The sequence below is a fragment of the Lissotriton vulgaris genome, unplaced genomic scaffold (assembly GCF_964263255.1).
Source record: "Lissotriton vulgaris unplaced genomic scaffold, aLisVul1.2 SCAFFOLD_668, whole genome shotgun sequence".
Classification (NCBI taxonomy): domain Eukaryota; kingdom Metazoa; phylum Chordata; class Amphibia; order Caudata; family Salamandridae; genus Lissotriton; species Lissotriton vulgaris.
The window spans coordinates 124192-151686 of NW_028247623.1; the positions used below are offsets into that span (position 1 = coordinate 124192).

General features: G+C 46.4%; 1 protein-coding gene across 1 annotated transcript in view; it reads right to left on the reverse strand.

Annotated features, from left to right (window-relative positions):
- LOC147665123 (early activation antigen CD69-like) overlaps nt 1-27495 on the reverse strand; it is a 59603-nt gene that overhangs the window by 22033 nt on the left and 10075 nt on the right. The window contains exons 2-3 of the mRNA XM_086949758.1: nt 21877-21981; nt 5177-5227 (exon numbers count right to left, since the gene is read on the reverse strand). Of these exons, the coding sequence (XP_086805884.1) occupies nt 5177-5227; nt 21877-21981 (156 nt within the window). The remainder of the gene's footprint in view (nt 1-5176; nt 5228-21876; nt 21982-27495) is intronic.

Below are 27495 nucleotides of genomic sequence, written 5' to 3' on the forward strand. Positions count from 1 at the left end.
AACCACCTCAAGTGCATCCTGCTCAACACCCGCTCCGTCCACAGACACGCCATCGAACTCTGGAACCTCCTCGACACCACAGCCCCCGACGTTGCCTTCATCACGGAGACCTGGATGAACGCCTCCTCTGCGCCCGACATCACCATCGCCATCCCAGAAGGATACAAGATCACCCGGAAGGACCGCAACGCCAACCAGGTGGGAGGAGGCATCGCCATCATCCACAAGAACACCATCCGCATCACGACCAGCACCGACAACACCCCACCCTCCGCCGAACACCTGCACTTCCAGATCCACACCGACCCGAAGACCACCCTCAGAGGCACCCTGATCTACCGACCTCCGGGACCACGCACTCAATTCAGCAAGGACATCGCCGACTTCGTCAGCCCGCACGCCCTCCCCTCCGCTGACTACATCCTCCTGGGGGACTTCAACTTCCACCTGGAGAACAACAACGACTGCAACACCAGCACCCTGCTCGACAACCTCGCCAACCTTGGACTCAAGTAGCTGGTATCCACCCCCACCCACCTCGCCGGACACACACTCGACGCCATCTTCTCATCCAGCAAAGACATCGCCTTCAGCCACGCCACAGAAATCCACTGGACAGATCACAGATGCATCCACTTCACCTTCAGAAGAACGACGACCCACCACCACCAGCAACAGGTTGCCCGAAGAAGCTGGAACAAGATCACAGCCGACCAGCTCGCCGCCTCCCTGAGCCAGCACCCTCCGGCCAGCTCAGCGAACCCCAGCCAGGCCGCCGACAACCTCACGAAGTGGATCAGCAACTGCGTGGACGAACTCGCCCCACTGAGGACCCCGCCCAGCAGACCCGGCAATAAGAGAGCCCCATGGTTCACCGACAAACTCAAGAGCTCCAAGAAGAACTGCCGAGCCCTCGAGAAAGCCTGGAGAAGGGAACCCACGCCGGACAACAGGACCACCCTCAAGCTCGCCACCCGGAAACACCACCAACTGATCCGCATCGCCAAGAAAACAGCTTTCAAAAACCGACTGGACAACAACGCACACAACTGCAAGGAACTCTTCAACATCGTGAAAGAGCTCTCCAACCCCAACGCCGGAACCAACGACATCACCCCTTCGCAAGACCTCTGCAACTCCCTCGCCTCCTACTTCCACAACAAGATCGCGGACATACACGACAGCTTCAGCACTCAACCGACGCACGCCACGACCGCAGGACCTCCACCCACCACCACCCTCCGCGCCAGGACCCCGGTCAACACCGAAGACACCGTCCACACGATGAACTCCGTCCACTCCGGATCTCCAACCAACCGCTGCCCTCACCACGTCTTCAACAAAGCCGACGCTGTCATCGCACCCCACCTGCGGGACATCATCAACACCTCATTCGACACCGCCACCTTCCCCGAGAGCTGGAAGCACGCCAAACTCAGCGCTCTACTGAAGAAACCTACAGCAGACCCCACCGAACTCAAGAATTACCGCCCCATCTCGCTACTCCCGTTTCCAGCCAAAGTCATCGAGAAGACCGTCAACAAACAGCTGGCCACCTTCCTCGAGACGAATGGATCCCTCGACCCATCGCAGTCCGGATTCCGTGCCAACCACAGCACCGAGACCGCCCTCATCGCCGCCACCGACGACATCCGAGCCCTGATGGACAACGGGGAAACAGCAGCCCTCATCCTCCTAGACCTCTCCGCGGCTTTCGACACGGTCTGCCACCGCACCCTAGTGCAGCGCCTCAGCAACGTCGGAATCCAGGAGAAGGCGCTGGAATGGATTGTCTCCTTTCTCGACGGAAGAACACAAAGAGTCCGCCTACCACCGTACAAGTCAGAGGCCACCAAAGTCATCTGCGGCGTCCCTCAAGGATCCTCACTGAGCCCGACTCTCTTCAACGTCTACATGAGCCCCCTCGCGGCCATCGCACGCCAACACAACCTCAACATAATCTCCTACGCCGACGACACCCAGCTGATCCTCTCCCTGACCAACGACCCCGCCGCCGCCAGAGCCAACCTGCACGAAGGGATGAGAGAGGTAGCCGAGTGGATGACGACGAGCCGCCTGAAGCTGAACACAGATAAGACGGAGGTCCTCATCCTGGGCTACTCGCCCTCCACCTGGGACGACTCCTGGTGGCCCCCCGCCCTGGGCACCGCACCCAAATTGACGGACCACGCACGCAACCTGGGTTTCATCTTGGACTCCTCCCTCTCCATGACCAGGCAAGTCAACGCCGTCTCCTCGTCGTGCTTCAACATCCTGCGCATGCTTCGGAAGATCTTCTGGTGGATCCCCACAGAGACCAGGAAGACAGTCACCCAGGCCCTCGTCACCAGCCGACTGGACTACGGCAACGCACTCTACGCCGGAACCACCGCCAAGATCCAGAAGAGACTCCAGCGCATCCAGAACGCCTCAGCCAGACTCATCCTCGACATCCCACGACACAGCCACATCTCCGGACACCTGAGAGACCTGCACTGGCTCCCGGTCAACAAGAGAATCACCTTCCGCCTCCTTACCCACGCACACAAAGCTCTCCACGACCAAGGCCCGAGCTACCTCAACAACCGAATCAACTTCTACTCTCCCAAACGCCACCTCCGATCCGCCAGCCACGCCCTCGCCGCCGTCCCACGCATCCGCAGAGCCACTACAGGAGGAAGGTCCTTCTCCTACCTGGCCGCCAAGACCTGGAACTCCCTCCCGGCCGACCTGCGCCTGACCCAAGACCACCTCTCCTTCAGGAAGAAGCTCAAGACCTGGCTGTTCGAGCAGTAGCGGCACCCCCCCCCCCCCCCCCCCCCCAAGCGCCTCGAGACCCTACGGGTAGGTAGTTCGCTCTATAAATGTCTTTGATTGATTGATTGATTGATTGAATCCATTCCATGGGTGCAGGGGGGGGGTCTAAAGGACCCCCCCTGCACCCCTGAAATGTATTTTTAAATGGATGTTTCACACACACATGTCCGAAGGACATGTGTGTCTGTAACATGACAGTGTTTAAAATGCTAATTTGAGCATTTTAAACCTTTTTCGCAAATTACCACGAGGTTCACCCTCGTGGTAATTTGCCCCCCCTAATTGCGAATTCGCAATTTTAAAATTAATCATGCATTGCTTTTAAGGAATCGCAAATTTGCGATTACTTAAAAGCAATCGCATTTTTGGAATTCGCTAAAAATAGCGATTTTACCAAAAATGCTTGATGCATCCCAAACCCCTATTTAGGAATCGCAAACGGCTGAATTTTGCGATTCGCACCGTTTGCACTTCCTAAATAGGTTGATGCATGTGGCCATTACATTTTAAAAAGATGTTCTTTTCTATGGAGTTATTTTTAAATATAATATAGTTTATGTTTGTTAAGATTTTTAAAATGTTTCTTTGTCCGTTTCTTTTAGTCATGCATTTAATTGTAAAGATTTAAGGCCTCATTTAGAAGCCGGTTGGGCGAGCGTCCTACCGCCATCGTGTCAGAAACAGGACCGCCTGACAAGGAGTAGGGGGTCCCACTTCCCAAAATACAATGAGACCGCCTTCACGGCGATGGGAAAGTGTATATTTCCAATTGTGGTTTGGCTGCTGTCTGCAGCAAAAGCCGCAAAAAGAAAACGTAACTTTTTAAACATTAATGTTTAGTGGGGCACCATAGGTGCTCCCCAGGCTTCTTAGCTGAGGCCCACAGGGGACAGCGGCCCAGCGAGGTGCCCCAAAAGACCCTTTCTGCCAGCCTTCACATGCTGGAATAATTAACATGAAAAGGCTGCCGGAAACGTGCATCGTAATCCCCCAGGCAGCACCTCCATTTTGAGTATTTCAAACCACCCTCCACCCCGACAGGCTCTTTGCCTGTCGGCGGCAGAGCCGATTCCCCACCGCATGCATCGGTCGGACCGCCTCTATCAAAATACGGCGGTCAGATTGATGCCTCAGATGTCAGGCGGACCTCCACCAGTGAGCTGTCCAATGGCCTTCCGCCCGAAATTGTAATAAGGCCTATAGTTTCCACCTTTTGGAAACTGAATTTTAAATTATTAGTACAATAATATATAAATTTGAATTGAAAGAAGGTATTGTAATTAAAATTATAGAATATAAATATGTTTTTAATGTAAGTATGTTTCAATTATAATATTTAGGGTATAAGACACATGATAAATTATGGAGACTGATTGTTTAGATTGAAAATACATTTTTAGAATATTACTAAAGATATTTTTAATTTTATATTAATCACATAAATACATTTAATTGTTATCAACTAGAATCTTTTTCTGCGTATTTTTTCAATATTGTTGTTAAACTGCACAATATTGCAGCCAATATTTTTTTAATTTTGTACATTTATATTTCCAACAGTTTTGCTATTTTAATCTTAAACATGTTGAATCAATATTTTTGTTATCAATATCGAGAGAATCATATTTTTGTTTGCTACTTATGAGTTACCCCAGTGCATCTAATGGCTGTACTCACCTTCTGAACCAGGCAGTGGGTATCCCTGGTGCCACGTCCATTAGCATACACCTCACCCAAAGATCTCATGGTTCCTACCTCCATTCTGGTGACCAAGTGCTCACCAGTCAGCTTTTCCACTTACCAAATCAGGGGCCAGGAGCTGAATTAAAATTACCCCCTCTTGTATGATTATTGACATTTGAGCAGATCTAATAACATTTGCTGTCCCTGATCACTTCACCAATAGATGTGAAACAATGGTGGCCATCACAAATAAATTTCAATATTTTTAGAATGCAACTAATTAACTAGTTTATGCCAATTGCCTACACCCAAGTAATTTTCTACCCCTCTATCCTATCCCATCCCCTCAGGGCCCATTACACCTTTCTCCATACTTAGGTTTTAATACATATTCTACATTTTAATGTTTCTCTCAGGGCAGTCAGTCTTTTATTTCTATGACCATGTGGTACCAATGATGCGGTAACTGTTGGCTTAGAGAATCTGCTTTTCCCATTTTAAGTAATCCTACACATTTGCTGCTAGTCTTGATACTCAAGTCTCTGAAGAAGGTTTTGGTGTATTCGGAGACGATTGGCAGTCCTCATGTTAGAGCTAGCCCTACCCTTAATGAAGTCCCAGCCGGGCGTCTCTTTTTAATAATGGACCCTCTGATTTGCATTAATGTAATACTTACTATTAATAGATTCCATGATGCGATCCCTTCTTTCTTGTCCATTCAGCTTTACTGTAGTAGCAAAGAAGGCACGTGTTAACTTAAAGTACTCTGAAGTATTGATTCACAATATACTGCTTAGTTTATCATATCACCCCACATGAATGCCGGTCCTAGGCTACAAACCTCCAGATGGCCACCAACACAGACCTGTCTCAATTTACTATCAATATGTTCTTACATTAATGCATGTTACGGAAATTTATAGGCCAGGGCTGACCCTTTGTCCCTCCCTAATTGCGAATCAGAAAGGTTAATGACAACCAAGTTAAGTCAAGTCAATTAGTTTATTTGTTACGGAACAATAAAAGAACATGCTTTATAACAAATACAAAAATCTACCTTAAGCAATCGGTAAAACATTACACATACCAACTAAACTAAAATATAGAAATTCTAATAAATAACCAGAAATGTTTTAAAAAATTGAAATATTCTATGGCAGATCATTTAATTGGGAGGGGACAACACAAAAGATCGGGCCTCCTCAGCGGAACGAATATTAAATTTAATAAAAGAGGGTCTCAAAAACATACGCCTTGCCCTTAAAAGTTCTGGACACACAAATAGCACATGATTGAGATCCTGTATTTGGGAGGGGCACAGTTCACAAATCCTCTCATCTCTGAGTTTTTTCCCAAATGCCTGTTACGTCTCTCAAGGGCAATAGGTTCATTCTTAAAAGAAGTATTCATCTTCTGCTGCCATGTGGAACATTCCATGAGAGATAGGGCTGGGGTCCGCTCCCCATCGCACTCACACAGATCACCTCATTACGAACTTTAGGATGACTTAAAGCTATATCTCTTGTTGTACTAATCATGCTTACAGACCTCTTTAAAAACGACTTCAGTACAGACTTTGGGATGGGTGAGTCACTATTTAAATTGAGCCCAAATAGATGGTTTGCGTATTTGATTGTGCTCACACTGTGGTACTCCTGCTTGGAGCCCAGATCTGTCCCATGCTGCTGGTCAATGAAGGATTTTAATGTAGTCCACCACTGCAGATCCCAAAAAGCTACATACCATGGCCGTATTTGGACAGCTCACAATGACAATGAGACATAGGAACATATCAACAAAGTCCCTCCCAGCAGATCAATCCAATCTGTAGCTTCTTTGTCTATGCCAATGGTTTTTAGCCTCACTGTACAGCATCCTAATGTACAGGTATGTGTGCACACCACTTAAGATGTGGATTGGTAAATAGTAGTGCTAAAGCGTTTTCTTTTACAAACGTGGGGGCAGCCGGAGGACTGGGGTGGGCTGAAGCAACACTGAAGGCTGGGGTGAAGGAAAGCAATACGGAGAGCCAGTCTGGGGGCAAGCAACATGGAGGGTGGGATGGGGAGGAGAAGCAACGTAGAAATGGCAGGGAAGAAGCACAAGGGTGATAAAGCAGCAGGGGTAGAATATCAGGGCGAGTGCTGCATGGAGACTGGCAGGGAGAAGCACAAAGGTGACAGACAGCAACACAGATTGCCGGAGGAGAGAAGTATGTTGGAATGGTAAATACAATGTTAATGAATACCATATGTGCAGGTCCGACAACGGCAATACCAATTTGTGCGATGTCAACGTATGCCATAACCTGTGCCCGCATAACATTGTCAATATCAGAAATGCAATGTTAATGTATGCCAAAACCTGTGCCCACATAACAATGTCAATAACCATAAATGCAATGTCAGTGTATGCCATAACCTGTGCCTGCATACACATGTCAATACTCATAAATGCGATGCCAGTGTATGCCATAATCTATGCCCGCACTACAGCGTCGACACCGGCAGTAACAAGGTCAAGGTATGCCATAATCCATGCACGAACCACAATGTTGTTATCAGTAAAAACAATGTCGATGTACGCCATGATCTAGGCACACATAACTATGCTGATATCAGTAAAGACAATGGGCCCGATTCACAGAACTAACTTAAGACAAAATCCTAAACTTACTACTTTTGGTATTCACAGAAGTTAGGATTTTGTCTTAAGTTTGTCTTAAGACAGATTTAGGACAGACTTAAGACAAAATCCTAACTTAAGTTTGTCTTAAGTCTGTCTTAAAACAAACTTAAGACAAAATCCTAACTTCTGTGAATACCAAAAGTAGTAAGTTTAGGATTTTGTCTTAAGTTAGTTCTGTGAATGTGGCCCAATGTCAATATAGGCTATGACAACTATACGCACAATGTTGAAAATGTCGATAAAAATGAAAAACTAGTGACTGCCATATTATTTTAAGGAGTTCCAGTGAACTCATATCATTGCTGTCGGATTTACTCAAGGTGGCCTCCCCATGAACCCAGAGTCAGAGATTCATGGTCAGGCAGGTCCAGTGACCCACACATACCCCTATCAAATGTCAGGTCACAGATGTGGTCTCTCTTAGCCCAAAGACAAAACCCTGATCGATCTCACAGAAAGATAGTTGCACCACAAAGAGGTTCGAGGAAATTGGCCCCAATAAAACAGATTTGTCCAAAGGCTCAGGGTCCCCAAAAATACCACAAAGCGAGATACCATATCTAGATAGAAACACTCAGTAAGTCAGGACATGACATACACACCATACGTAGTGATCACACGATCCTAATACCAGACAGCTGGACACATACACACTGGCTCGCACTAGTTCTCCACGAGATCGAGAGCCATCAGCGTCCATAACAGATGAACAACCTTGTTAATTTATGACTGAGATGTTTTTTCAAGAATGCAAAAATTTCTTCATTGAACCGCACGAGAGGTATATAATGTCACCCAAAACTTTGCATACTGAGAGACTTTCCTCAGACCCTTTCTGTCGACACTCTCTTGGCAGCTGCATTTAATTAAACCAACTTGTTCCTGTTTTGCCAAATGCTTCTTGCCTTTTCATTTCTTTATGGTAAATTCATATTCAAGCATGAAGCACACAAGGGAGACAGCTGAAAAACACATGCACTACCATGGATTGATTAACCCTAAACAAACACGTAGTGTTTCAAAAGCAAGCAGTGGACACATAAAAGTCAGCCAATCAAAAGAGATGGTAAAGAGGCTATGCTCGATGGAGGGACAAACACAAGCTTTTCCTCTTCAAAGTTTTCCCGAGAGCAAGAGAGGGAAAAAAACATACAAAGAGGAAAGATTGAGGAAGAGAAGCTTCGGACTCAGCTAGGGAATCTTTTTCCGCCTGTATGAGGACCGTCTTCAACTGGTTGAAAACAAATAACTTGCAATGTAATCCAAAGAAGACGGAAATCCTTCACTTTGGGCCGATTCTATCGCCTGTTTGGTTGGGTTGTTGGCCTATGGGTGGCTCCACCCCCCACACCACTCACTGACACAGCAAGAAATGTCGGTGTTTTATTTAACAATCATCTCTCTTTCAAAGGCCAAATTTACTCAATTTTAAGGGTGTGCAGCTTGTTAATGAAGGCCTGAAATTTTTAATTTTACTTCCAGGAAGGCCCAGAAAATAGTTGTTCAAGCATCCATTCTTTCTAGATTGGATTATGCCAATGCTTAACACCTTGGCCTCCCAGCTTTTCTGGCTGAATGCCTGCAGGTACTGCAGAAGACAGCAACGCACCTCGTATTCAATACTTCCAGGCCCACTTCTACATCTTCCTTTTTAAAAAAGCTTCACTGGCTGCCAGTCAATAGGAGAATTACTTTTAAAGCTTGACTGCTTGCTCACCGTGCTCTGCACGTTGTTGGTCCCCTCTACCTGACAAAAATAATCTGTTGCAAAGTCATCCTTGTGCCCTGGGCACCCCCCATTTTTTGCTATTCTAAAATGAAATGAAATAATGAAATAAGGTATTTGTATTGGGCGCATAGCTACTCAAGCTAGAGTGTCCTGGTGCCGTAATCAGGGGGAGGATGAAGTGAGAAAGCCCCAGTTTAATGTTTAAACACCCAGTTTTCCGCCTAGAAAACCAAAGGATCTAGGTGCAAATGAACAGAAAAGAAGTTAAAAGACTATCTTGTCTGTAGCCAAAATTCAGCCTACCAGTGATCTGTCTTGATTGGTCAGAGTTAAGTGGATTAGCCAGGCTGCTTTGACGAGGTGATAAGTAGCTCCTGGGGTTAAAGAGCTATTCTGGGGGGGGCGGGGGGTGTTCGACTCCATAGGAATGCCAGGGGGAGGGGGGTGTCATAAATAAGGCTCCCGGTTTTCAGTTTTTACGGATTTTTAACAGATAATTACAGACAAAAGACAAAGTGTTTCCTGTCTGTATTTATTTTTAAAAGCGGAAAAATGCAGTAAAGTGTGCTTCTTGTGGGTGACTCTCCATGCTGTTTTTCATGATTACCATTTTATGACTCCATACATTTGCGAAACACAAAGTAAATATGGATAAATACCAATAAGAGGGGAAAACAATAAATATGGATAAATACAAACGGAAATGTTAAAAAAAACTATACAATCTTCAATTGAAGGAGGAGACCGGCAGGAGTAGCCAGGTTCTGAGCTGGGATGGTGCAGTGAGCTAAAAAACGGTGATGGTCTAGCCCTGATCTCTTGACTGGGTAAGAGTATTCTGCATCATTCAGAAACTGTCCATCACCACCCCCTTTTCCAAAATCGATTTTGTCCACACTAAGTGTGGGAGGGTATACTCAGACGTGAGTCCCTTGCTCATTGCACCATCAGGATTCAGGCAAGCCGGGCCGACGATGGCTGAAATGCCAGAAACCGGTCCCAGGAAGCTGGTTTCTTCCCAGTATAAGAATTGGCTTGGTAGTTTGGTTTGCCCTGTTCCCATCATGCACTGGGACAGGAACAGACTAATTTGCATGTAGCCAGGTTCTGAGCTGGGATGGTGCAGTGAGCTAAAAAACGGTGATGGATCTAGCCCTGATCTCTTGACTGGGTAAGAGTATTCTGCATTATTCAGAAACTCTGTCCATCACCACCCCCTTTTCCAAAATCGAAACCAGTTTCATTTACAGTCTTACTCTCTGAACCCCGCCAGATGGCAGGCTTAAGAAAGGAATGTGCAGATCCAGGGGGAGGGAGGATATTGAGATGAGCCATCCTTAAGGTTGGTTTAGCCTGCTCTTGCCTCTCTGCTAGGACTTCAGCCATATTGAATTTTGGAAGAATAATTTTTTCTAGACGTTATTTCCACACTTTGGACAAAATGGTCATGCTCTGGGCTGTTATCTTGCATCTCATTGGACAGGGGTGCCTTCCTGTGTGACCCCAGAGAACACTGAACAAGTTTCCGAGTGGGGCTGTGCCTCTCAACTCTGCTGCTTAAAAATGAGAGAAGGAGAAGGATTGCTAAGCTGGAACTTGATTTGCACCATCAGGCCCAGCATTCTGACTGACTGCGCCTGCTGCATTATCTGAAAACACAGGCCTGTGGATGTACCTTGTTGCAAGCAGAATAAAGAGTGGGCTCCCTGCAAGCTACAGGTTAACAGAGCTCACCTGCCTCAACTCCACCAAGAATCCCTTGCCTGGAGTATATCCAGTGGACTTTAAAGGGTGTTGTCCGTGTACATTGTGGGAATTGTGGTCCCAACCTTTCAAGGACCATCTTGGAGATTCCAGATCCTTGGATTTTACTTTGGACACTTTGGACCCTCAAGAGGAACTTCAGGAAGAAGTTCCAGAAGTTTGAGAAAGTTTGGTGAACTTTTGTAAAAAAGCTCCAGAGGGTGACCGGACTCTCACAGAGAGGCAACCCGACAAACCCTCACCAAATTAAGCCTGCTGGAGGAGGCTGCACGACATCTGGTGATAAATCCTCCAGAAAAGTTTCTAAGTGCAAAGGTAAAATATTGACTCGGGCCACCCGCTTAGTGTATCCGATCAAGGCTCCATTGCGGTCAACTTCAAACTTTGACTTTGCTCTGGTCAGCGGCAACCAAATGTCCAGAAGTGGCACTATTGGTTTCTACATAATGTGAAAACAAGTTTGGAGACGGTACATGTGCAAGAAAATGATGTATGCTCACTCCGTCAGTGAGCTCTGAAAAAGACTGCACAACACGGGGTACTCCGGAGGTCGTGTGCTTGAGTGCTGCTTCCCACAAGATGGTGGCACACAGGCAATGCGGCGCCAGATGGCTCAAGGCGTGTCTGTGCTTGAAAGCGTCCCAAAGCAGCTTAGGGAGCTGCATAGCAACCAAGACGTCAATGAAAATACTCCGTGCGACACAAGGTGAAGGTAAGAACGCGCATACATTAATTGACTCGTGCCTCCGTTTGAATAAGCACCACAGCGGTTAAACTGCCATTGTAGCCTCACAGAAAAGACCCACACATGCCGCCGGTACCATGGCTGTTTTACTATAGTTTTTCAAAATGTTGCAAGTAGATGTTAGTAAAATGTTCTCACTGCAAAAGTACCGCTCTAGCCGCGGGTACCACCACTAGGTTCCATATAAAACACGGTGTATTCCCCAGCAGTGGAAACACACACAGAGAACACAGTATAGTGCAGCATGCCACAATACTTTTCAGCTACAATCATATTTATAAGTAACATGTTCCTCAGATCCAACACTGTTAAAGTCAAATCAAATCAAAATTCCTTTATTCGGTTTCCAAGTTTCCATAGAAAACCATAAAAGTCCAAAAAGATAAAATGGATATACTAATCAGCCAATATATAATGAAACAGTATTAAAAAGGATTAAAATACGAAAAACCACAATAAAATCCAGTACATCCAGTTACAAAAATATGCAATCACAGTTACGGGATCAAGAGGTAATTTTAACCGCGATTTGCTTGAAGTTTTATACAAAACTTAAGATAACGTGCTATGTTTTTTGCAAATAGCTCGTCTTCCAGGAATTGTAGAATAAGGAGAGCGGGACGATACCTGCGTAGACCCACTATTTTTAAAATTGGCAAAAAACAAGTTTTCCTGGGCTCAGTATAAAATTAGCAAAATAGGACAGTATGTGTCAGTGACTGTGGGGAAACTTCGTCACAGGGGCAAGGCGAAAGAGTCTTGGACCAGTCATTTGGGTGTGGAAATGTCACCAATCGGTGAAAGATATTAAGCCTAAAATGTGTCAGTAATACTTTCTCATAATTATCAGCTTATACGATAGATAAGGCTGCATGGCAAAAGAAGTTTGGATAGTTAAAATGTGTTGCACTGAACTTTTTCCTATCGCCAGGTTTAGTCTTGGATCTTCCAAGTGTAGCCTACAAGTCTTTTTAAGTGAGCTTTTGGACACTTCCAACAAAGTTAGAGGAAACAGATAATATCTTTCCAAGCCCAAGTCATAAAAAAAGTTTTTAACATAAGCGAGCCATTTAATCTTAAACTTATTTTCAAGCAAAAGGCAGTCACAAAGAAGGTTTCGAGATAATTCAGTTTTTGGGGACGTCCAAACACGGTGCCAAAGAAGAATTGGTTGGAGTTTAATGGTATCTGAAATATACCCCATACCCAGTTCTAAATGGCAACAAAAATTCGAGGCTCTTTGTGGAAGAGCGAGCAAGTATTTCAAAAAGCTTTACAGTATTTTACCTCTTCTTGTACTCTATACGCTTTCTCTCGGTAACCTGCACACGTATCACTTTTCTGCTGTAATGCACCGACTGCTACCTCATGTATTTTGGTCGCGCACTATTATCACTTTTATCTCTGTAACTTACCGCCTGATTCATCAGCGAGCCGTTTTGCGAGCCCCTAATAGCGAATCTTAGCGATTCGGTATTAAGGACTCGCAAAACGGCATTCATGTAGGAATCGCATAATAAAATGCGATTCCTACTGATTCCTTATTTGCGATTAGCAAATTGCTAATCGCAAATAAGGAATAACTCGCCATTCATTCCTATGGGCCAAAAGGCCCATAGGAATGAATGGGGAGTATTCCTTATTTGCGATTAGCAATTAGCTAATCGCAAATAAGATTGCGATTTGAAGGGTGCCAGGGGTGTCCACAGGACACCCTGTAGCACCCCTCAAATGAAATGTGACACAGGTGTTGCTCACACACATGTTGTGTGTGTAACATGCAACTCAGAAAAATGCATTTAAATGCATTTTTCTGAGTTTTCGCAATTTACCGCGAGGTTTGACCTCGCGGTAAATTGCGTCCAAAAATAGCGAATTCGCAATTTTATATTGGGTCATGAATATCATTTAAGGAATCTCAAATTGAGATTCCTTAAATGTGATCGCAATTTGAAAAATCGCAATTTTTTGCGATTTCTCAATTTGCGAGTACATGACCCAATGATGAATTTCTAATGCAATTTTTGCGGGCGCAAACGGCCGAATTCTGCGATTCGCACCGTTTGCGCCCGCAAAAATGCTTCATGAATTTGGCTGTTAATGTTTGTCTTCTAATGTGTTCCTTTTGGTAAACGCTCTGACACCTTCAGGTTTAGTACGCACCACATAAAATTGCACAAATAACTACACCACCTCTCCCAACATGGAACACACGGGCAAACACACACATAAAATTACCTACCCACCAGAGCTCACCAAAAAAACAGCCAAACGCTTCAAACACAACTTCCTGAAGGCCCACCGAAAAATCCCCTTCGTGGACACCTACTACTCACTGGTCAATGGAGCCACGAGCACCAACATCATCTTCTACACCACACGTAGAGCACAATGGAGGAAAGCGTTCCTCGCCTCTCTCACTGTCTCCACCACTAGAAAATCCGCCCATGGTCTAACACTCTCAATCACACCATCTCACCTCTTCCCAGGCAAAGCTACCATCACTATCAATCCACAGATAGGAACCTTGAACTACTCGACAATTTGTTCTCACCCTCAAAGATCATATCTCCAACCGCCGGATCCCCTATCCTAGCCAGTCAGACTACACAACACCCTCCACCTCTATTCACCTATCTAACTCCCCTAACCCAGCACAGCATCAGAATGACACCCACCTCTCACCCCCCCAACGCTCGTGTCACTCACCCACCCACTGTAACTACTACACACCCTTCAACCACAGGCAGCGAGCACTCCTCTTCCTACCCCTACACTCCCAACACCCACACACACCCCCACCCCCCACCTCACACCTCCTACCAGTCCCGCAAAACCCCTCACCGCCCTTAACTCATCCCCCCTTCTCCACAGCAGTAACATCTCCCACTCTATCTCACCACCCACGCTCAGTCCCCACCTCCCCACCCTCCCATCCAATCTCTCAGAACACACACCTCCTTTACCCTATCCCCTCCTCCTCTCTCCACCCCCATTCTCAGCCCCCACCTCCCGCTATGCTCCTCCACCATCTCAAGCCTATTCTCATCTCCTAGCTGGCCTTCACCGCCTCCCGCCAATGCCATCACTTATACCAACAACCTCCCCCCTACCTCACCCACACCTCTCACCCCTGAACTCCCCCACCTAACGAATTTCATACCACTTTCTGATTCCGAAGAACCCTGCACTAACACTAGCGCAACCCCCCCCCCATACTCATCCCCTATTCACTCTTCCACCCTCAGCTCTCCCCCCCAACACCATCCCTAACCCCACACTGGACATGATTATCTCCACCCTCATACAAGTCAAAGAAGATCTTCACACCATCAAAGAACTCCTCTGCATACACCCCAGACATCCCCGACTCACCACCACATACGCGCTCAACAAGCAGCCCTTCCGGCCCGCGCACAACAAGCACCTCGCCCGCCCCTCGCTCAACAAGCCCCCCACCCGCCCCACTGACCCTCTCACTAAACACGCCCGGCATTGGCTATCCATCCCCGCTCGTACTAACACCAACCGCCCCCATCGCGCCCTCAATCCCTTCCCAGACCACGACATACACACCCTCCTCCGTTCATATGCCCAAGCTCCACTGAACAACACAACCTCCACACACCTTTCAATACCCACGATTCTCTCAAATCCCCCTAGGCCCCCCACACATAACAATAGAAGCTCCGTCCCCAAGAACCTTAGGAAAGTCCCCCGCTCGCTAGAACCCTCTACCACCCTCTTCACCCCCAGACTCAAATGCATCCTACTCAACTGCAGATCTGCCCCTAGACACTCCTCCGCCATCGCGGATCTCATCATATCAATGGACCTCGACCTAGCCATTCTGACCGAAACCTGGCTATCCAAATCTTCTACACCTATATTGGATATTCTAGTTCCCCCCAACTACCACATCATTAGACTCGACAGGAACAGCAAGACGGGTGGGGGAATCGCATGCATCTTTAGGAACAACCTCTCTGTGACCAAAGTCACTGGCCCCTCATTCACCTCCTGTGAACTCTTCTGCCTCGAGATCACCAGCGGGGACAAACCTGTATGCTCCTTACATGTCATATACCACCCACCCGGGGACAACCTCACCTTCGCCCAACAACTCATGGACACGATTTCAACCAACTCCGGACGGCAGAACACTCAAATCTACCTGGGTGACTTCAACCTCCACTGGAACAATCAGAAAGATGCAGTGGTGAATAGTCTTAAATCTTTCCTTAATGCGCTTGATCTCACTCAAATCTGCAACAGCCCGACACATGACAAAGGCTCCATCCTCGACCTTATCATCGCGAAAGAGGACTCTACCCAACTGGGGGCAATCCAACCCTGTGACTGGTCAGACCACCACAATATCACATTCTACATAAAGGAAAAGGTTAAACTTAACCCGGTTCAACGCTCCAAACCCAAGATCTGGAAAAGGGACTTGAAGAAGCTTCACCCCAACTCCCTGCCTCCCCACAGCAGCAGCCTCCTCCTTCCCCCTACCGACGCTTCTGACGTGCAATCTATGACCGACCTATACCTCAACTCTATGGCCTCAATAATCAATGAAGCCGCCCCATTGCAACTGAAGAGAGCCTCCACCAAGATCTCGAACCCATGGTATGACGGCAGACTCAATGAAGATAGGCGTGCCATGCGAATGGCAGAGCGCACCAGGAGATCAGATCCATCGGCACTGCACCTTAGAACGCTCAAGGAGAAGAGGAACGCCTACTTCAGGAAAATCAAGCGCGCGAAAACAGACTTCTTCAGCCTCCAGCTCGACCAAGCAAAAAATCGACCAAGAAAACTGTTTGAACTAGTCAAAACTCAAACCAAGGAACAACCTCTACAATCTAACAGCACAACAAACAATATACCATCCTGTGAAGACTTTTCGGCTTTCTTTAAGCAAAAAAACGATAATATAAAAAGCGAACTCCTCAAGGATGTAAACCAAAACTCCAGCCCCATCAGCAGAACTACCACTCAACCGAAAAATAACGTGGCATGGTCATCCTTCGACACCTACTAGGAAGAATCAATTAACAAACTGCTCGGGACCTTGAAACCCTCTAATCACCTCACAGACCCCTTACCTGCTAATGCTGTAAAAGACGTCACCCCCCTGCTCCTTCCACTCTGGACTAAAATCATTAACAGTTCCCTACAACTAAGCCTCATCCCGACTCCCTCAAGGTAGGACAAGTCACGCCTATACTCAAGAAACCTACAGCTGATCCGGGCGACCTAAACAATTACCGCCCTATCACCAATATCCCCACCTTGGCCAAACTGCTGGAAAAATGCGTTCAACTCCAACTGACAAAACACATTGACCAGTTTGACCTCCTCAATCCTCATCAATCAGGCTTCCGAGCAAGACACAGCACGGAAACGGCTATGACACACATAATTGATGACGCTCTCCAAATCCTTGATCACAATGACTCCTGCCTCCTCATCCTACTTAATCTCTCCTCAGCATTTAACACCGTCAAACATGAGAATCTACTTGAACTGTTAAACACCAGAATGGGTCCATCTGGGACTGTTCTCAAATGGTTTACTTCCTTCTTACATAACCGGTCTCAGAAGTTCAAGATCAACAACGTGTTGTCCTCATCTGTACCTGTAACATTGGGCGTTCCACAAGGATCTTCCCTATCCCCCACTTCGTTCAATCTGGTCATGGAACCACTCACCACATTGCTTCAAGCATCAAATGTGCACTTTCACATGTACGCTGATGACACTCAACTCTACCTCAAACTAGAATCCCCGGAAGACATCAAACTTCTGAACTCCACGCTCAGAAACACCCAATCATGGCTGGCTGATAATCATCTCAAACTTAATGCACAGAAAACTGAGTTCCTTCTGATCTCACCGCCTGCGAAAATCTCCACCACCCAATCCTGGCTCAAGCATCTAACCGCACTCAATATCAAACCCACCATCGTAGACTCAGCGAAATCCTTAGGCATCACACTTGACGCCAATCTCAACATGCAGCAGCATATCAGCAAAGCAACTAAGGGAGCTAATTTCCAAATCAGCACTTTGAGGAAACTTAAACCCTTCCTCCCAGCTAAGGACTTCCAAACCGCAGTACAAGCCCTAGTCATCCCACGAATAGACTACGGAATTGTGGCTCTCAGCGGACTCCCCCGTTCTACAATCGCACCACTAAGAGCCTCCCTGAACGCTGCAGCGAGACTGATCACTGGATCAAGAAAACACTCGCGTATTTCCCCTGACTTAAGATCCTTGAACTGGTTGCCTTTTGAAGCCAGAATTCAGTTGAAAATTGCCTGCATGACACACATGGCTGTACACCACAAGTCACCCAACTACCTCACCCAAAAGCTGACTGTATCAGGAGGCTCGAGAACCAATAGAAGCTCTAAAAATCTCCTCCTGAAACCTCGCAGATTCCGGAAGGAGAAAACATACAAACGCTCCTTCTCAGGAATGGCACCCAGGATCTGGAATGCACTCCCTGCCGAAACGAGGCTGATCTCCTCCACTGCATTTTTTTAGAAAGAAGTGAAAGCCATCCTAATGGCTAAATACACCTGAATTCTATTTTGGCCCGAGCTAAGACTTTACACCGACTCTGTATTAGCAGTCTATTTGATTATCTACATGTATTATGCTTATGTATTATGTATTATGTATTTTGTATTATGCCTGTATCTGACTGCGATCTTATTTTGTCACTCACGTACTACTTACTACCCGTACTGTAGCAAAATGTCTGCTCCCTTACCCCTTCTTTCTGTAAAGCGCTCTGATATCGGCAAAGATCTTGTTCGCGCTATATAAAACTTTGAAAATAAATAAATAAAAATAAAGCTATTCTCAATTTTCTGAAGAGCATCCACGTTTGCATGTCCCCAAACTCCTGCCCCATAACATGCGACGCTAATACACTTGGCTTTATATATCCTAATCATTTCAGGTGCTGACCTTTTGCCTAGTCTTTGTGCAAATGATGTGAGGGCGGTTGTAGTCCTCAGAAACAATAGTTTCCTTACTTCAATTGCCTGTTTCCATGAAGATTTTTTATCAATTAGAATCCCCAAATACGAGTATGTACTTGTCCTTTCCAACTTTACATTTTCAATAAAAAACATCCCTTGCTTTCTTGGATCCCGTGCCTGAATACATTACGAAAGTTTTTTTGATGTTAACCTTGAGATCCAGGGCACCCATAAATTTCCGATATCTTTCTACGCTACGTTGGAGCTCTAACGGTGTTCTGGCCAAGATCACGGCGTCGTCGGCGTAGAGGAGGGCTGGTATTGGCCGAGAACCAATATAGGGGAGGTCTAAGCCCCCTTCCAACATAGCTGTTTCCAACCCATTTGTGTAAAGCGTGAACAGGAAGGGGGCAAGGACACAGCCCTGCCTAACCCCCCTCTCCACCCCGAACGACGCTGTGAGTTCGCCCCCAATCCCATATCTCACTCTTGCCGTTGCCCCTGAATAGAGCTTGCGAAGAAAGTTGACCAAGGTCAGCTCAATTCCAATTTCCAAAAGGATAGTCCATAGCTTAAGATGAGTGGCGCAGTCGAATGCCGCTGTTAAATCGAAACACGTCATATATAATTGACCACCCTTTGCTGCAACATATTTACCCATTATAAGGGACAAATTAAGTGCTTGGTCCACAGTACCTAATCCCTCCCTGAAACCATACTGCAAGTCAGAAAGTATGTTATGGTCGCCCGCCCAATTTTGGATTCGTTCCACTGTCAAAGTCAATTTCAACGCGGTGTGCAGCAATCTCACCTCCAGCGCACATATTAAGATGACAATGCTGCTTGTACACAGTTGTAGAGCTAGTATGCTTGTAAACATCACTAAAACCAGTTAATCCCTACTGATGTAGAAAGTACCAATAATAAGATCTGGAAGAAGTAGTCAGGCTCACACCAGTTATCCACTTGCATCAATAACAATTTTAGAAGAGCAATGAAGCATGTCCAGGCTGGCAAGGACACTGGTGGGGCTGGCTTGCCTGGTGCTTCATAGTAGACGCTTTATTCTTCATTTCTGTAGGTTTCCTTAGTTTCTTCATATCCATACCATAGGCAGCTTCTGCAGATCCAGTAGAAAGCATGGTTCTTGGTCCAGGCCGTCGCCAAAAATCTGTAGTAATTGAGTCCGGTAGCCAAGATGTACTTTCGGTACATTTATAAGTTGTAGTTACAGGTTATTGAGTTCATGTGATGCAGCCCCAGCAGCTGCTCAGCCCATACTCCAACCTTCACACTCAAGCATCCAGGCACCGGAACATTCCATTCAAGATCTCAGACCAACATTCCATGGATCACATTCACACTGGCTGAGCAGCTAGGAAGTAAGTAATCAGATACAATAATACAGATTACTACAGACATCTATTTTGGTGCACCTTTTATTCACTGTGGGAAATTTGCTTTTTAGAGCATGACACTCAAGCCAGATGTTGATGTGCTTTTTTCAATTTTGAAAAGTGTCCATTCTGCTCATTTGATTTAGTTTATCGTCAACCCCTTTCTCCCCCTCACCCCAGTACATTATATGTAACAACTGGGCAAAAATCTAATATTTGCAGAGATTTGATACTGCAAGTCTACCTACCCTTACTGGCGGCTGTTGCCAGGTTTGCAAAGAAATTATGGGAAACATTCCATTTTAAAGAAATGGGTGAATCTGGATAACAACTTTGGAAAAGAGTATAGCACAATTGTAAGTAAGAATATTAATTTTAACAATACTGATTTAAAGAGTCAGCCAATCATTTGATTGGTTAATGACATTTGTTAATCCGTCACATTTGTCCTATGCATACAGAGCCCAGGAATCATTGCTTTACATAGGTTTGCATATGTGCTGGAGTAGTGTGATAATACACTTCTACTAACTGTCAGCGAGAGACGTCTCAGCAGATGTCTACTGTCAGAGACACCTTGTTAGAACTTCTGGTCATTGTTCTGTGAGGTTTGTGGTTACCAAGAGGTGTAAGGTGGTTACGCAATAGGGACAGACCCCGATAACGCTTCATGTTGGCCCTCTTGCCTCTAATTTCGACCATGTGTAAACCCATATACATTTAAGAGCTCCGTCTGGGTCACTCCGGGCCTGATTTACAAACGATGTATATAATATAGACTCCAGTAGTACTATTTACGTGCTACAAAATTAAACTCACAAATGTATGAGGGGAGAACTTCACCTCCACCTCTCCAGTCTATCCCGGTAGAGGGGCTTCCACAGATGTAGTAAATGTGGGAGGGACTAGTTTGAGTTAAGGAAAAATTGAGAATGATACTACAAAATTGGTGGGGTGGAGGTAGAATTAAGGAGGGGTTTTGGGAGAGACATGCAAATACAAAATAAACACCCACAAAAAAGTAAGACAACTGCAAATTTGCTACCAATGTAATAGTGTAAGGACAACTTAAATAGACTAAAGCCCACCCTTGGAGTAAGGCAAGCATCAATATACAAAGTGTGAGGCGCTGAGAGGTGTTAACGGCCCGTCCCACACCCTCCCCAGCTGAATATGAAACCGTGAAATGTGAAGTTTCCTTTTCTCTTTGTAACATTTTCTAAACACTGACTTACATACAAATTATACATTGTATCTGTAGGTGTGTGTGAGATGTAGTGCTCCGATCCCCTACACTGGTATGAGAGGAGCTATAAAACAAATGAAATGCATGTGAGAGAGGGAATATGGAGAGATAAGAGGCGCAGTTGGGGGGTGATAGTGAGGGAATCATTGAAGAACCCCAATAAAGATGGCCATATCCTGGTGACCTGCAAGGTCATCATTTATAAACAAACACAACTGAATGTATAATCAAAACTGTTGTAGAGTATGCCATTTTTGCCCAACTTTTCTTGGGAGGGGGAAATGACCCCCCTCAAGCTCACTTTCTGTGCTAGCTAGGCACCATATGGGAGCTGGTCTGACAAAGTTTGCCAGGGCTGCTTTGGGTTCCCAGTCCGGCCCTGGTCAGGAGGCCACTGCTGCTTTCCCCAGTCCATTGCTCGTTAGTGCCGCCTGTGACAGAACCAACACAACTACTAACCATGAAATCCTTCAGGCGTGACAATTCAAACTATTGAAGGCCACCTAAGCTGTGGGAGTGGATTGGAAATCTGGAAATAGTCATTTTAAGGTATATTGATTTAATTAACTGTTGTTGTGCTGTTTCTATATTAGACAAACAGCGCCATCATGTGGCACTGTCATAAGTGTTGTTGCTGATAATTAAGTGCTGGTGCTTAGCACCAGAAACTACTGGCTCAAATTAAGCACTGCTCCAGCCCATCAACTGTGAGACAAATATTCGGACATGGAATGGTTGTGGCAAACATCGACGTATGCAGTATTTGGAAATATTGCCTGTGTGTTAAAAGAACTGGTGAAATACTTTACCCAACATTCCTGCGATGGCAGATACCACCAGAAGGCCAGTCAATGGTGCGGCGAGCAGAGCCCAGCGAGGGATGGATACGGTACCGAGCATGTAATGACAGCATCCTGAGAAGGGAAAGGGGGAAACAGAACAGATCAATGACCCAGAGTGGGCCGTGAAAAATTTGCATATGGGGAGAATGAGTAATTTGTAGTGCAACAGCTAACATTGCATAGGACTAGGAGAAGAGTGCAAGATAGCGTCACATCTACTGCTGCTCTCTCTTACCTGCTACTTCTTAAGAGCGCCACGAACACACCTGTGCACCATAACACAAAGGTGATCACATATCTGGCATAGGTTTTGTACTGGAAGGGTAAACTTATTATTTTTTTTTATTATTATTATTATTATATTCTTATATAGCGCCAGATTCGACCCCCGAAGGGGTATCTCCGCGCTTGCCTTGGGAACCCGTCCTGGCTTTTTCCCTGTGAGATAGCCCCTACAGGGCATCCCCAAGGTGAAAGCCAGGCATCCCGCCGCGGGGGGAGGGGCCGTTGTGGCGATTAAGCAAGCTTAATGCCCAGAGTTGCAGAGTGTGAACCCATGATTAGGTCAGGCACCGAAGCGAGAATTATCGAGTCCGTGGACATTTGAGCTCAAGACCCTGCCGCGTCGGGAATTGAACCCTGGTCCCGGGTCTGACCTCTGCTTCAGGGTCTGCCTGCTCTAACCAGTGAGCCACACTTCTCCACAACAGTGAGCCACACTTCTCCGTACTTACTGTACAAAATACTTACACCAATGTTAAAACGTTCTCCACATTGTATGTGTGCCGTACAGTGCAGCACACAAGCAATGTCTGAAAAGTTAGGAGAAAGAAAAAAACTTTTCTTGCAGTTAGCGCCTGCTTCGAGGAGGTGTCATGTTCGGAGACAAGGGCTGCTCCGACTATCTTAGAAGATTGGCTTTGCACAAAAACCTATGGGTGCTTGCGGTGACCTGCCCATTTCATAGTCATGAAATGCCAACTTGACGCAAAGCGCTATTTGTGCTGAGAAAAAGGCATCTTTTCCTGCGCAATATACCCTTGAAGTCTCAGCTTAGCATGTGTGTGTAACACACTAGCTGAGCCCAAGGTTCTGCCTTCCTCCCTCGAACCCTCAAATAGCGAAGAGAACAGTAGTTTCAAATCTGCCCTAGGGGTCCACTGATGAAGCGAACAAACGGTGGTAGTGGGTAAAGATAGCTGAATTGGGTGACCGCAAGCAATAACTTGACACTTACAAGTGTTCTCCCTCACTCGGACAGCATGATTGGGTCTAACTAGAATTAGGGTGACCAACCTTCCGTAAATTTCATGGACTGTCCATTATTTTGCTGTCTTCTCAGTAGTCCGTCATCATTCCTTTTAAGGACGCCTTTTGTCCGTAATTTTGGGACTGCAGCAGGCTGTGCTGTTCCACCGCCACGATCACAGCCAGCTCGCATCTCTCTTTGAACTCTAGAGGCTGCAGCAGTCCCTCATGGGCCTGGCACAGACTGTGGACAGGCCCATGGTCATTCTGACTGTGGCTGATCATCACATTTAGAATAACAATGGCCCAAAGGTGTATTGAAGCACCCGCTAAGTGAGGGTGTGACGAGTCAGATAAACAAGAGTCACCGTAACGCAGCCCTAGGAAGGGGGCTTCAGGGTGCCAAAGTAGGGAAAACGGCGACAGAAATATAAATTAATAAAATGGTAAATCAAAAAGAAGTATGACACAAATTGAGTGAGAAAATGAAGAATAGAATACAAATAATAAAAGCTGGAAAGATATAAGAAAGATTTAACAATAGAGGAAGGACAAGCGGATGGTCAAATAAAGGTATAAAAAAATGAATGGGAATACGGAATATGGTCATATGATAAGAAAAGAAAATGTGACTTTAAAGAATAGAGTGAAAAGAATGATATACAAATATATTTTGATCATATGAAATACCGCAAAAAGACCTGCACAATTGCTCAAAGCTGCGTGCGTGAAAAACTGAAGTGTACCATCGTCTCAACTGATTATAAACTTTTTTTGACTTGTTTTGGTCGTCAATTAACTTACTCATATACTATTGCGCAGCGTCCTCTGGGTTGTTTGTAAACGCACCTTTTGTCCTAAAAAATTTTCCTGAATTTTGACCTTTTGTTCTGAATTTTCACACCCACCATCCTGAATTTGCACCCATGCCAGCTGGTCACACTACCCAGCATGCATTGGTGAGGTTTGGTCTCAAAACTGCAGCAGAGACTAGCGGGGGCAGGTCCCCACCTCTCATTTTAGTAATTCACCCCGGTGGCTGGTCCTCACATCCCTGCGGCGCTGTGCGCCAACCGAGGAAATGAAGTCTGCCATGGGTGAAATCTGCGAATTGCCGGAGAAAATCCCACAAATGAGTACTTCAAGAAGGACAGGGTACACCTGTTAGAGGTTGGCATGGACATGTGTACCCTGGTAATTAAGGAGGGAAAACCCTCAGATAAAAAAATGGTAGCATCATTTGGGTTGGCCAAGGTGCCGTTTGGCAAATCAGGCGGTGGGCAGCTTAAGTTATTCATCAATGCCTGCCCTTATATAGAGCCCCTTCGTTAACCCACCACACTGGCATACTCCTTGTATGAAATAAACCTGCAGCAAACTGTTTTCCAACAATCTTTGTGTGGTGTGATTATTTAATACAGTGTTTACTAAGCTCTTTACTATGCTGCGAGGGAGGGTTGTCCGTATCGGCACTAAGCCACTGAAACCCTTGTTAGCTCTGCACATGCGTGTAACACACTACCCGAGTCCAAGGTTCTGCCTTCCTCCCTACACCCCCTAGCGTGATCCAGTGTATAAGGGGGTCTCTGTGAACCCTGAATCCAGGGTGCTTCTGGCAGCTATCAGTCGGTTTTGGGGCAAAGCCCCCTGAAGTGTTTGGGTTCACTGAGTGCCAGCTGGCAGCAACCACACCAACTCTTTGTGCACGTCAGAGCAGAGGTCCAGGTCCCAGATTTGGACATACAAGGAGGCCAGTGCACCCGTTAGTCCACATTTTCTTCTCTCAGGAGTTTGTGTTTGGTTGTAGGGACTACACCAGTGCAGTACCCTGCTGTAGGAAGCTGGCTCTGTAGATACTATACCAAAGTGAGGTATAGTGTGTACGGAGTCCAGTGGAACCCAAAAGGTAGGCAGAGGTCAAGTTAGATGCCAGCTCACACTCTATTTGTAGTAGTGTGGTTGAGCAGTAAGGCAGTATCAGAGGACAGTGTTAAGCATTTGTTGTACACACTCAGTCAGCAAATGAATTCACACACTCAAAGACTGAACTTAGACCAATTGTTTTTGTATAGAAATATTCATTTAGTTATTTTATTTCCTAGGACCAAGCAAGTCTGGCACAGGTAAGTAATAAGTACTTTGCAGTAAATATACAGTTTGTAACACAGTTTGGGTTGGAATTGCAAATGCACTTTGTTTTGACTTATAATATTGTTTCTGAGAAATGCAATGCTTTGTAAATACAGTACATATACTTTGCATGGGATCTTCTGTAAGATTACAGGTAAGTTACTTTTGAGATTACTTTTCTTACACAGTGTAGTATACATGGATACTACACTGGGACATTTCCTGTAAACAGGTAAGTAAACTCTTTCTTAGTTAGTTTCTTAGTTAGCACAATTTTAAAGAATTTCTTTAGGTTTTCAAACTCCACACTCAGAAACTTTTCCAAGAAAAACAGTCAATGTTATCCTATGGAGGAAAATAGTGTTATTGGTTTTAGGGTAAGTATTCAATAGTGGGAGTTGAGCTTATGGGGGTAGTCTTGGGGGTCTGCCAGGGTCAAGGATGCACTCTTGTTACACCCTCAGTGGCACTAGGGCGGGCGGGTGCAAAGTGTTGAGGCCCAATGGTAACCAATTAGGGATAGGGGGCCTCGGTTGGTGGCTGCTGACGAACAGGCCACTTGGTTGTGTGAGCAAAGCTCCTGGACTTTAGCTCAGGGCAAATGGGGAAACAAAGTAGCATCAAAGGTGTACCCTCAGTGGCACTAGGGTGGGCGGGTGCAGGATGCTGTTTCGACATCGGGCGCCCTCTTGTTTGCAATGAGGAACCTCCGGTTTGCAAAAGCACTGCAGGCTCCGGGGTGAAGGTCTTCTGGGTGCGCAACGACTTTGAGAGGTAAGTTGGGAAGTTAAGGGTTGGTTAGGCACTGTCGGCTGGGCCACCCAAGGCCGTGGGCCATCGGGTGCAGGGGTGCCTTTTAGAGTCGGATCTTCTTACCAGCTCCTGGTCGCAGTTGGGGGGACCTTCCGGATTTAGGCTGCAGGCGTCAGCTGGAGGTTTGAGGCAGGTCAGGGGTTGCCAGATCTGAGTCAGGATCTCCGGGGAGACCTCCTCGTGGTGTTTGCCCACTCTAGCTCAGGCCATGGACGACAAGTGCAGAGTGGCGCGGACTGGCGGTGTCCGGCCGGAGCCAGGGGTTGGAGATGAACAAATCCGGTGTTCACAGGAGACACAGTCTTTGTGGTTGAAGGCAGGCAAGTCCACCGGGGTTTTCGAGGTTGCTGGCTGTAGGTCACACTGGGATTTCACAGGAGCAGGTATGAGGTAGAGACATGCCGATAGGGCTGGGATAAACTCAGTGGGCGCCTTCCTCTTGTTAGCTTTGGCACAGCTGTTCGGTCCTTCTTCTTTTCTTGTAGTTTCTTCTGGTCAGAGCTGCTGTTCACGGGAGATCCGGTCTTTGTTGAAGGATGTCAGTCCGCCCAGGGGGTTCCGGAGGTCGCTGGCTGCAGGACAAGACGATTTTTGGTGCAGAATCTCTGGAAACTGCAGCTGGGCCGGTAGGGCTGGGGCCAAGTCAGTTGTTCTCTGCCGTCTCCTCTGCTGGGTTCTTTCTTTCGACCTTTTTCTTTTTAGGTTGCGGGAATCTGAGTTCTTGGTTCAAGTCTGCCCCCATATACTGTATTTAGGGGGCGTTTTAGGCGTCCTGAGGTCAGTAGCCAATAGGCTACTGACCTTAGTGTGACTACTCACTTGGTGTGCTCACCACAGTGGGAGACTGAGTACAATTCCTAATCCTGATTGGGAAGTGCCTGCCATCTGCAAGAACGGTGGGCACTGAAGAGTGTGCTTCACCTCCCCTCCCCCACCTGAGGGGTGGGGTTGGCAGAGTTGGGCACACCTTCTGGGCTGGCTAATTTTTCCGGCCGGTCTTCCTGCCACAATGGAGGGGAGACAGGACGGGGGCTTGCTCCTGATAGCAGGAGAGGCTGGGGTTGCATTACAAAGGCTGCAAGGCCTCTGAAGCTCCCCTGCCACAGATGCTCTTCCTGGCCTGGAGAAGTGTGAACACCCCCGCCCAGGAAAGGCTTTGTTTCTGGGCTCAGGGAGCAAAGGCTCCCACCATAGGGGTCCAGAAACATGTCTCATTGGGGCAGGCTGGTGTGTACCAGTCAGGGGACCCACCAGAGGCTGGTTGTTTTTCAGAGGCCATCTCTAAGATGCCCTCTGTGTGCATTTTCCATTAAATCGCACACTGGCATCAGTGTGAGTTTAATGTGCTGAGAAGTTTGATGTCAGCTGCTCCGCCTGGTGAGTTCAACGCCCCCA